We start from the raw sequence: 12,585 nt of genomic DNA, 5'->3' as shown, positions 1-12,585 counted from the left end.
TGAGGTAGGAGCCAAAAAGGGTGTAGTTTGTGGGTGTGGTCACCCGTGTGTACACCTGTGAGCATGGACGCGCTTGTTTTTTTTTTTTTAAAGGTTCCTTCATGTAATGATCTGCTAGAGGGTGTGGGGGGGCCACAGCCCCATCCTCCAGGGCATGAAGCAGGTATGGAGGAGATCAAAACTCCAGACATCCAGAGGCCCCCAGAACACAAGAGACCAAGGAAGACCAACAGAGGGGCAGCCGCGCCACTGTCCCAGAAAGAGCTGAGGAGAGTCCCAGATGAGGGCTCACTCAGCAGCCGCGGAGCAGAAACCAGGGGGAGTTGCAGTGACGCCCCCGTGAGCTCCGCCGGCAGCCAGCCGTGCCTGAGTGACCGAGCCCCAGGCCGAGAGGCCGGGGACACCCCACCTCCGAAGTGGCCCGAGTGAGCCCCAGGCTCCAGGCCCCGATAAGCGGCCGCCAAGGAGTGAGCCGGTGTGTACCTGGACGCCCATCCCCGGACACAAAGAACCACCAACGCACCGATGTCTGAGGGAGTCCGCCACTGGCAGGGGAAGTGGTGGTAGGAAGATAGGCCTCCAAACCTTGGAGGGCCTGAGATGTCCCCAGAGAGGTGGCACCTGACACCCAACCTGACATATAGACACAGACATACAGGTACACACAGATACAAACATCCATTCCCACCCTCATGCTCTCATATACACTTACTCCACACTCAACCAACGTGGAGACAGACATAAAGAGACGCTGTACACACGATCACACTCCCCAAGCGTACTCTACAAACCGGGTCTAGGTACCCTTGCCCCTGGAGGGGGGAACTGCACCCAGAGCCAGGTAGCCAGGTAGTGTTACCCTTTTCCCTGCGGTGGGGGGGGGGGGAACATCTCCTGGGTCTAGGTGCAGTTTTCCCCACTGGGGGCAAGGGTACCTGAACCTGGGTATAGAGCATGTTTGGGGAGTGTGATTGTGTGTACAGGTCATAATGCTTGACATTTTATATTCATTTAAAAAGTGTTGGTATTAAAAGACAAAAGTCAAAATACAAAAGATTTCAGGGCTGCACAAAGACCCAAGTCAAAGGAGCTTGCAAAGAAAAGCGTCTGGACTTCTTTAAGTTGCTTGAAGACGTTTCACCTCTCATCTGAGAAGCTTCTTCAGTTCTAAGGTCAAATGGTGGGGAGTCCCAGATTTAAACTTAGTGGGAGTATCCACCCGCAGAGGGACAAAAGGACCCCCTGATGATCCTCTAATCGCCTGAGCCAAGGTGTGAAACCGGGTGTGGGTCCTAATCAGCCAGGGTGAGCTAATTTCAAGACTTTGAAAAGGACAAAATCATTGACTGCCTTACATATCACCGCCTTTACCCAGGGGATGCCATACCCTGCATTTACGGACTTCCTAAAATCCACAAAGAAGCTGTCCCACTCAGACCCATAGTCAGTAGCATAAACTCAGCCACTTATAACATTGCTAAACACCTTGCTACCATCCTTGCTCCTCTCATGGGGAACACCCCACACCACATCAAGAACTCCACCGACTTCACTGACAAGGTCCAGAAACTTACCCTGGATCCAGATGAAACCATGATGTCCTTCTATGTAGTCTCTCTTCACTTGCATACCCACCACGGAGACTGTGGAGACTGTCAGAAAACGACTACAAGAAGACAGCTCCTTGGAGGACAGGACCAACTTCACACCCGATCAGATTTGCACACTGTTAGACCTCTGCCTCACCACTACATATTTCAAGTACAACGAAGGCTTTTACAGACAAAAACATGGCTGTGCCATGGGCTCCCCCGTGTCACCTATTGTAGCCAACCTTTACATGGAGGAAGTGGAAAGGAAGGCTCTTGGCTCTTTCAAAGGAAGAGTACCCAGCCACTGGTACAGATATGTAGACGACACCTGGGTCAAAATCAAGACACAAGAAGTGGAATCCTTCACTGCGCACATTAACGCTGTGGATAAAAACATCAAGTTCACCAGGGAAGACACAAAGGACAACTGTTTGCCTTTCCTGGATTGCGCTGTGCACATTGAAGAGAACGGCAACCTCAACAACGAAGTTTACCGGAAGCCCACACACACGGACCAGTACCTCCTCTTTGACTCCCATCACCCTTTGGAACACAGACTTGGAGTAATTAGGACCCTACACCACCGGGCAGAACATGTTCCCTCTAAGCCTGAAGGAAAAAAGAAGGAACACACACATGTAAAGGAAGCACTCAAAACGTGCGGCTATCCTAAATGGGCGTTCTTAAAGTCAGCAAAGAGGCACAGAAAAGAAGACCAGACACCAGAGAGGGAGGATAAGAAGGACAGACGCAACAACATTGTCATCCCCTATGTAGCCGGTGTATCAGAAAAACTCAGGAGAGTTTTCTCCAAGCATGACATCCCAGTGTATTTCAGACCCAGCAACACGCTCAGACAGAAACTGGTTCACCCGAAAGACAAAACTCCAAAACACAGACTTAACAATGTGGTGTATGCTGTACAGTGCAGCGAGGAATGCCCAGACCTCTACATTGGAGAGACCAAACAGCCACTTCACAAGCGCATGGCACAACACAGAAGAGCCACCTCCACAGGACAAGACTCAGCAGTCCATCTGCATCTTAAGGATGAAGGACACTCTTTCGAGGATGCCAATGTTCACATTTTGGACAGAGAGGACAGGTGGTTTGAAAGAGGAGTGAAAGAAGCCATCTATGTCCACTGTGAGCGACCATCTTTGAACTAGGGCTGCCACAAACGATTATTTTGATAGTCGACTAGTCACCGATTATTTTTGCGATTAGTCGACTAATCAGATCATCATCCATTGAACGTAAAACTACAGCTTATTGCACCAGCAGCATCTGCTCTTATATAACTATCATTAGCTTACAGCTTTAAGTGTTTAAGGTCTGTGCTAACTAAAAATAAAGACAAGATGATAGTTAATTGAATTCTAATTAAATGTGCAGATTGTTTCGGTGGAGTTTAATAAACTCAGCCGATTTACTCAGGAACAAATAAAATACTGAAAAAAGCCAAACAATAACATTTTTAAGTTATCTAAGTGACTTGTATATGTTTAACCTGAGTAGGGCGGTGGGTTTGAAAACGATCTGCCGGGAGTCCGGTGCTCTCATGGCCCCCGGCTAGCTATCGAGCTAGTGGGTAACAGACGCCTCCGAAAACGTCGGAGCGCTTTTGAAAATATGTGGTGTCTTGATAAACTGAGCAGATATTTGAGGTTTACACAGCTACATTCTCGCCTGAAAATATGTTAAATGTTTATTTTGTGACCCAGAAAGAATAATAAGAGTAATATTAAAACTAACTAGCTGCCGCCATTGTTGACAACTGCGCTGGGCCGCGCTATGAATTCTGGGACACAGTTTCTTCTTCTTCGGGGTTTAACGGCAGCTGGCATCCTTGTACATGCAGTGCTGCCATCTTCTGTTTCAGTCCGTTATTACACTCTTAAATCCTGCTACTTATTCCTGCTTTTGGGATCTTACAAAGCTTCAAATGACGCGTCGACTATTAAATCAGTCGTCGACGATTTTGATAGTCGACGTAATCGTGACTAGTCGACTAATCGTGGCAGCCCTACTTTGAACAGAGGCGGGGGTTTACGACACCAACTGTCTGCCATCTATAATCCAGTTTTGAGTTCCCTCCCCAGACGCCTTAACGCCCACTCACATCCTGGGCCATCTGACCTCGGGAATTCGCATGATAAGGTGGGGCCAGGTTTCACAATGAGCTCACCCGAAACCCTGGCTGATTGGGACCCACACCCAGTTTCACACCTTGGCTCAGGCGATTAGAGGATCATCAGGGGGTCCTTTTGTCCCTCTGTGGGGGGTTACTCCCACTAGGTTTATATCTGGGACTCTCCACCATTTGACCTTAGAACCGAAGAAGCTTCTCGGATGAGAGGTGAAACGTCTTCAAGCAACTTAAAGAAGTCCAGACGCTTTTCTTTGCAAGCTCCTTTGACTGGGGGCTTTGTGCAGCCCTGAAATCTTTTGTATTTTGACTTTTGTCTTTTAATAACAACACTTTTTAAATGAATATAAAATGTCAAGCATTATGACCTGTACACACAATCACACTCCCCAAACATGCTCTATACCCAGGTTCAGGTACCCTTGCCCCCAGTGGGGAAAACTGCACCTAGACCCAGGAGATGTTACCCTTTTCCCTGGGGTGCAGACAAGCAGACCGCACCCGGCGCTGCAGCAGCAGGGAGGCCCAGACCCATCTGGATCGGTGCAGCAGCACCGCCCAGCCCCACAGATCCCGGGGTGGCCCACTCGACCCCACCTCAGAGAAAACTGCAACCATCCCATCATCCAATCATCTCCCAGACTACACAAGACAATAGACACCCAGGTTAAGTTCATTCTCCACCTCTCCTCGCAGTATTTTATTTTTTAATGATCACTCTCCCTTTACAGTGTTTTTGTCATTGCATTGTATTTATCTACAATGTAGATAAATACATTGTAAATACAATGTAGATTCTATGTAGATTCTACATTGTATTTATTTTACACTTCACAGAGTGGTTTTAGAATAGTAGTATCAAATGGAGCATAACAGAATACATTAACTTCTATTGTCTTCTTCATGGCATGCACCCAATGCCAGACATGCATATCTTTGAAAAGCACAACAAAACATGAACAGGGAAGTTACACCAAATGCAGTCAGGAGAAGGGTTCATTTTTCACTTCTGAAATAACATCAGTGACACAGTGCACATATTATTTCCTATGGAATGATGTCAGTGTTATTAAGTTTACAGCAGTAATTTTTTTTAACTAAGTTTCAGTATTTGAGCACAGCCTTGATTTTAGAGGGATATAATAACCTGAGATCTTTTACTGGGGATCATGAGTTTCAGACCGTCCCCTGTAACCATGGTTACTCACTGTCACACGTGCTCCTGTCACACAATTTGAGAGGAGAAAAGCAGCCTGATGTCACTCTGAGCAGCTGCACGATTTACACATTTGTGATCATTTCTTGTGTCTGTCTCATGCCCCGTGTCTGCTGCTACTGCAGCAGCATCCAAAAAAAGAACTAATAAAAAAGAATTCTTGAGTGAAAACAATGTGTAAAGCACACGTGAAATCACATGTTTGGTGTGTTGTGTTGATTGTTTGAAACCTGACCGAAAAAGCATGACTGATTAATAAAACCTTTAGTTTCAAATGAAATTCTATTCATTATTTGATCAGAGTAACGGATGTGCATTTTGACAGTGAGCACTTAGTTCTGTCGCTGTTTTCTGACATTTTCTGCTCTGTGAAAATATTTTTAAGGGTTGCAGGTTCTGTTGACCTAAACCTACTTTGAGTCATACATTTGAACAAGATGGAAGAGACGGAAGCAACCAAATGTTGTTCATTTCAGTTTTGGAGAAGTGCAGAAAAAAACCTCCCTAAGTTTAAAACTAGAATCAAATGAAACCCAGTGTGCCCACCACCTCTCCCAGAAGACTAAGCAAGGTGAAAGTGGGTAAAATTAGGAACAGAAACCACTACAACGGTCGTTCTCAGACTTAGGGGCAGGCCCCACTGGTGGGTAGGAAAGTACTACATGTGGGGTGTGGACAACAAAGGGAAATATATGAAGTGAAACTAAGTTGTATAAAGACTTTATGATTTTTTTCTTAGGGCAAATACATGTACATGAGCATTAGTGGGTGGGGAGTGGACTCTTTCGGTGTCACAAAAGTCCACTACTCTGCATTTTCTGCGTAGATGTGAAAAGCTTTTACAAACAGTCTGCTAAGTAACACGACTTGTCGCAAAGCTCATCAGCAGAGTTGACAGGTTAACTCTTCTTGAAGATGAACACCAGGGGGAGGTGGAGGCTTCACTAACAGGTGGGAACAGCAGAACTGCTCTCTGAGCATGTCCTAAACCTGTGACAAGAAGACAAGCTAATCCAAATGCCAACCCATGAAATGGGAGACATTGTTTACTGGCTTTGAATGTTCAAATTTTACAACTGCAAGAAATGTTACGTCTCTCATTACTTCAGTGTGAATAAAAGTAAGCTAATACCAAAGTTGTTAAAATGAATTAGGGGACACTAAAACAAAATATAACTGTTTTTTCCACCTTGGAAATATTCCCATCTTTTATTTATTGGAGATTATGTATCGGAATTTCAGGAGCAGGACCACGCCTCCAAACACGCTCCTTCCGGCTGCCATCTAGAGTCACAGCTACGACAGTGCGACTCTAGGAGCCTGTGGAAAGGACTGCGGACTATAACGGACTATAAACGACCAGCTTCTTCAATGATGAATGCCGATGCTTCACTGGCTGATGAGCTGAACACGTTTTATGCTCGCTTCGACGCCGCAGCAATTAAAACAACAAACGGCTGCGCGCGCTCGGAGTGCACCAGTGAAGAAAATGCATTCGTCATCACAACACCTTCAGGAGGGTGAACACCAGGAAGGCAGCAGGACCAGATGCAATCCCTGGCCGGGTCCTTAGAGCCTGCGCTGATCAACTAGCACCGGTGTTCACGGAGATCTTCAACCTCTCCCTGGCCCAAGCTGTGGTTCCCACGTGCTTCAAACGGTCCATTATTGTCCCTGTTCCAAAGAAACAACAGCCCGCTTGCCACAATGACTACCGTCCAGTAGCACTGACTTCAATTGTGATGAAGTGTTTTGAAAGACTGATGAGAGATCACATCACTTCTTCACTTCCTCCCACCATCGACTCACTTCAGTTTGCTTACCGGACTAATCGTTCCACAGACGATGCCATATCTCACCTGCTCCACACATCCCTGAGTCACCTGGACACTGGCAGAGGGAATTATGTTAGGATGCTGTTCGTGGACTACAGTTCAGCATTCAACACAATAATTCCCTCTAAGCTTTTCACCAAGTTGACGGATCTAGGACTCAGCTCATCACTGTGTCAGTGGATCCTCAACTTCCTCACAGACAGACCCCAATCAGTGAGGGTAGGAAAACAAGTCTCCCCCTCCATCTCACTCAGCACTGGAGTGCCTCAGGGCTGTGTTTTAAGCCCCCTGCTGTACTCACTGTACACTTATGACTGTGTAGCCACATCCGACACCACCTCCATTGTCAAGTTTGCTGACGACACTGCTGTTGTGGGCCTGATCTCCGACAACATCGAGACGGCCTACCTGGAGGAGATTAGGAACCTGGAGACCTGGTGCCAGGAGAATAACCTCCTCCTAAACGTCAGCAAGACTAAGGAGCTGATCGTGGACTTCACTACAAAGCAGGCGAGGAATTACAAACCCCTCATCATCAGTGGCACGCCAGTGGAGAGAGTGGACAGTTTCCGATACCTGGGTGTCCACATCACTCAGGACCTGTCATGGTCCTGACACATCAACACCCTGGTTAAGAAAGCCCGTCAGCGTCTCTTCTTCCTTAGAAGACTTAGAGACTTCCATCTGCCACTGAAGGTGCTCAAGAACTTCTACTCCTGCACCATCGAGAGCGTCCTGACGTCAAACATCTGCACCTGGTTTGGGAACAGCACCAAGCAGGACAGACGAGATCTGCAAAGGGTGGTGCGCTCGGCAGAACGCATCATTCAATCAGAGCTCCCTGACCTGCTGTCCATCTACACCAAGCGGTGCAAGTCCAAAGCTAGGAAGATTATGATGGACCTCTCCCATCCCAACAATGGACTCTTCTCACTGTTGAGGTCTGGGAAGCGCTTCCGCTCCCTTAAGGCCAAAACAGAGAGAATGAGGAGGAGCTTCTTCCCCCAGGCTATTCGGGGCCTGAACCAGGTGTAGGACTGGACTCTCCCAAACACGTCACTATAAGACTGGACTCTCACACACGTCACCACACGCACCACCACACATTTCCTATAATCCTATAATTCCTATAATTTATAATCCTTATCTTTATAATCTCTTCTGCTATTTGCACATTCTTTACTGTAAATTCCTAAGTTAATTTGTAAATTTTTGTAGTAAATTGTAAATATTGTAAAACTTTTCTTCTGTCATTTAATGGTCGGGCATTGTACAGCTACAAGCATTTCACCCCCATGTCATACTGTGTATGGTTGTGTGTGTGTGACAAATAAAATTTGAATTTGAATTTGAATTTGATCTATATAGGTTCCCCTAGTTCTGCAAGCTGATCATTCTCGTTTACACGCCCCACCCTGCCTCCCTCTTTCTTCTCCATTCTTCAGCTTCTTCACTTCTATTCAGTACATGGGGATCTGCCAGGCCCGGGAGCCATCGCCAGTCCCCTTCGAGGCCTTCCCCAAACTGCAGCTCAATTCATGTCAGAGCATTCACTTTTTCCTACTAAAACGCTGTCAAACATAAATGAGGACGTGGGCCCAGCTAGTGAAATGAAATAAAGGATGAGACAGAGATGATATTCTGATTGATGAACGTTTAATAACATTTATCTAATTTTGTAACCTACAAGATGATTTTGAAATTCTGTCCCAAATCATTAAAACGAAAGTTAGAATTCAGTAAAAGGACTAGATGTTTCATTCCCTGACAATGCATAGCTTTAAATGGAGAAAATCTTGGGGGATGGCTGTTATGAGGAAAAGCAGCCCAGAAACTTTACTAGCGGCACACATCGTTGTGTGCCTCAACTTTTGTTCTTTTACCCAAGCTAATCTGCCCTTTTTCCTTGGTTAGGTTTAGAGATTAGAGATCTGATCTAAATTATCATGTTAAAATTTGGGACACATCGTCAGTAGTGAACCTTGGATTCATAGGGTGTTTCGGCCATTATCACTAGACACCCTCATCCAAGGAGGCCCTGCCAGGGTTGATCAGGCCCCAGAGTGTGTCAATGGTTTATGTTAAAATTGTTATTTTTCTTCTTCTTTTTGCTGTTTAGTTTTCTATAGTTTATCCTATCTATTCACTGCACCTGAGAAATACTTGCCTCTTTAACATTTATGGAGCCTCATTTCTTCAAAGGGACAGAAAAGGTGATAGAGAGGAGTAAGACAAGTAAGTAAGATAAGATAGGAGAAAGCAGAGAGGAGATCTGGAAGGGGGGCGCCTGATCTGGCTTCCCACACCTCCTCGCTGGATCGGGCTGTACGCTCTACCTCCCCACTGCCTCCCAGAAAAGGGAAGAAGAGCAGAGGGGAGAAGAGCGGAACATTTTTCTTTCTTATTCTTTCATTGAGGTTTCATGAGGTTAGTTGCACAGTCCCCAGGAGGCCCCGAGACAGCTGTTTCAGTCAATCGGTAAAATTTCTAATGTTATGTTTTACCCTTTTGACGCCCCCTGTTGAGGCAGGCCCACCACGGGTCGATCAATCCTGGGCGTGTGTCTCGCGGTCAGCTGACTGCCTTAGCTGCCCAAGTGATGTCAGCCCTTTTTAGCCATAGCCAGTGACTGGTCCTCTCAGCAGTGTTAGCCAATTCTCTTATAGCTTGCCGTTGTGCCTGTTGTCTGATCCCAATCTCTCTAAGCAGTTTTGCTGTTGTACTGGCAACAAAGCCCCTGCACCCCACTTTCCGCACCTTGATCTTCCAGCCTCTGTCCTCTGCCCTCTGCCTCAGCTGCCAAGTTGGCAAAATACTGATATATGTGCGTTTATAAAGCTTGGCATCAAAGTGAGGAAACTTTACAGCTAAAAACCAATATTTCAGATTTAACTCCAGGCATTGATGGAGCGGAGCGTATGTACATCTATAATGTAGCTTCTCCTTAACAGGTGAGATAATGATAGAAAAAAAAGTGTTTGGGGTTTTTTTTTTTGGGGGGGGGGGTGTCACACCAGAAAGTCACACCAGAGGACATTATGTCACACTAAGGGACAGAAATGGTGCTGATGGCCCAAATATGTGACATATTTATTTATTTAAACGTTGATAGAGAAAGTCATTCTTTGCATCAACAATACATCAATCAAATGTACTGATTGCAACAAATAAACTTTTACTTATTAAATGAGGCCTAATTTTCGGAAAGAACGTTGACTCTTCGTAGCTCATGCACTCAGTCTCTTGATTACATTCACGTCTTTGAAAAATGCATTTTAATTTTACTTTAAGAAATATGCAAAACATTAATGAATATAACTTTAGTTAAAAATGCACTTTTAGAGCTGTTATTAATTAAACAGTTAACACACTTTCCAGTTTCCTTCAGCCTTCTTTTCATGATATTTCTTTGGAAAATAGTAGACAATAGGTTAATGTCAATGTAATAAATTACCAAAGTGGATCCTAATTTGCTCTCTATCACTTCTTTATAGTCTCTTCTACTCATTTCTCCTTCAGTTCTTTCTTCTCCAAATAAGTTACGCACTCATCACACTAGTGCACTGTTTATAACCGTGGCACTAATAACTTAAGTGTCATTTACACAACGCTTTGTAATTATGTTGAGAAATATACATTTTAAACATAAGGTCAACAAAACTTAATCTGTGTGAGTGTCATGGGATTCACGTGGCCCCTCAGCTACATGACCTTGAATGGGGCCCTTTAGCTAAATATAGCTGTCCAATTGGAATTACCCAACTTAAAATTGTCACACCATTGACAGACATTTCTTAATTTGTTATTTTATTTTTACAAATAATATTACATTTCCAAATTTTTAGAATTATATGTATAGAAAGAAACTATTATCTTTTACTGGAATAATTCTCTGCCTGTTATTATAACAGACAGAGCTATTGAACTATGGCTGAGACAATCACACAACGGGGCGATTGTGAGATTTGGTACAAAGTTTTTAACAATTCAAAATGAAGTCAAGTCCATTTAGAGCAAATTGTTCATTTAAATTTTCAACATTTTATGGCATTTACAATGAGGAAAATTTGAACTACACATATTTTTGTCCTGCAAGACAGTGAAAATGCCCCGTCAAAAACCTTATGTCCGGAATAGAAACAAGATTTCAAAAAAATGCTGTCACCTCCCTAAAATAAAGTTTTAAAAAGTTTTTCCCACCCTGAAGAGAAATTGATGTTGATATTTTTGCTGTTTTGAAATTCTTCCATTGATTTCAGCTCAACATTATTAGCACGTCTCCCATCTTATAATGTCTGCTTTAAGTTTTATCAACGCTGATCTGTGTGACGGATACACAGGTGGGTGAAAGGTTCAGCAGCCTTGGTGAGCAGCATGTGATAGGCCTGTCGAAACCTGCGATTCATGACAGCATAGAGCACGGGGTTGATGCAGCTGTTGAGCCAGGTGAGGTTGGAAAAGAACATGTATAGTACCTGAGGGGCATGGTTCTGTTTGTCGGCTGTGTTCAGCAGCACAAAGGGGACATAGCAGAACACAAAGCACAGAAAAACAGTTAAGCACATCCGTGTTATGTGCTTAATTTCCTTTTCATCCACTGCAATTGTCGAGTGTGATGCCAGCATTGCATTTGTGGGAGTAGGTGGTGCAAGGTCAGCTTCAGATGTGGGCTCAGTTTTTAAGGTCTTAAGTGAACTTTGAGCAGACTGGCAGGACTTTTCACCAGCTGCCTCTATACCCTGAGCAAGTTCTGCCTGGCCGTACGTGTTTGTTATGACAGAATTTACACTACTATCGTCAGTCTCTTGAGCTGGTGTTGGTTTCCTCCTGGATGACTGTTGGCTGAACCTGTAACGGAGCAGCGCTTGTGATGCAACCAGAACATGTTTGTAAATGAGCAGGTAGAATGCACCAACACAGCTCAGGCCAACAAGAAAGCTGAAAACTAGCAAGATGGTGGTGTAAGGACGACCCCGGGTACGATGGAAGCTGCATGTGCACACCTGTGGCACAAACACATAGACAGACCAGAGTGGACCAAAGCTGACCAGGCCGAGTGCCCACGCAAAGATGATGAGTAAAGTAAGACCGTGGTTAGAAAAAACACGGTCAAACACAGCTCTCTTTGCGACCAGGAGATATCTGCCCACTGCTACCAGGCAGAGGGTAATGATGGAGACAGAGTTGGAGAGGAAGAGGAGCAGGCCAAAGACTCTGCACCACAGCTCACTGCTGCGCCACCTGAGGTGTAGATAGGAGTCGACGGAGATGGGCTGCAGGATGGTGCAGTACAAGAGATCAGATGCAGCCAAGTTGACAATGAGCACGTTGAAGCGAGTCCTCAGACGTGGGTCAAAGGCAAAAGCCAGAACGGTCATCAGGTTCCCGACCGTACCCGTGATGGTTACAGCACATCCCAACAGCACAGCAAAGTACCGGTAGATTTCAACAGAAGGACTGTGGCAGGAGAGAAAGTCCTCGGTGTGGTTTGTTTGATTCCTCAGCATTTTGTCAACTAATATAAACAGAAGATAGGAATCAGAATATAAGTAAACAAAATCCTGTTGCCTGCCCTCACCTCAAAGATTTTCAATGTCAGCTAATCCTTGAGGTTTCAGGCAGTGCAGTGAAGTGAACAAATGTAATCATTTGGTTTTTGATGGTTAGTAAAGAAAAATAATTATGAACAATTGTAAACAAAACAGTTCAACTATCTGCAGTGAAACTGTTCTCAACTAAAACAAAACTTCTGTTTTTGCCAGAGGAAATGACTAGTTACCAGCTTATTCAGGA

At 44.9% G+C, this 12,585-nt stretch overlaps 1 protein-coding gene across 1 annotated transcript; it reads right to left on the bottom strand.

The window, feature by feature from the left end:
* Window positions 1-11,102: 11,102 nt before the first annotated feature.
* LOC146669838 (G protein-coupled receptor 84-like) lies at window positions 11,103-12,299 on the bottom strand. Its single transcript, XM_085407810.1, has one exon. The coding sequence runs from the start codon at window positions 12,297-12,299 to the stop codon at window positions 11,103-11,105; it is 1,197 nt and encodes a 398-aa protein (XP_085263936.1).
* Between the last annotated feature and the right edge of the window lie 286 nt (window positions 12,300-12,585).

The sequence above is a fragment of the Rhamphochromis longiceps genome, linkage group LG5 (genome assembly GCF_057381845.1).
Source record: "Rhamphochromis longiceps isolate RC_006_pf linkage group LG5, R_longiceps_female_GT1.1, whole genome shotgun sequence".
In the NCBI taxonomy this organism is placed as follows: Eukaryota; Metazoa; Chordata; class Actinopteri; order Cichliformes; family Cichlidae; genus Rhamphochromis; species Rhamphochromis longiceps.
Note: the sequence above shows the minus strand (reverse complement) of the source record. Positions and strands in the feature narration are given on the sequence as shown.

What these genes read in the sequence shown, in the direction of transcription:
- LOC146669838 (XM_085407810.1), bottom strand. Translation starts at nt 12,299, where the DNA reads ATGCTGAGGAATCAAACAAACCACACCGAGGACTTTCTCTCCTGCCAC.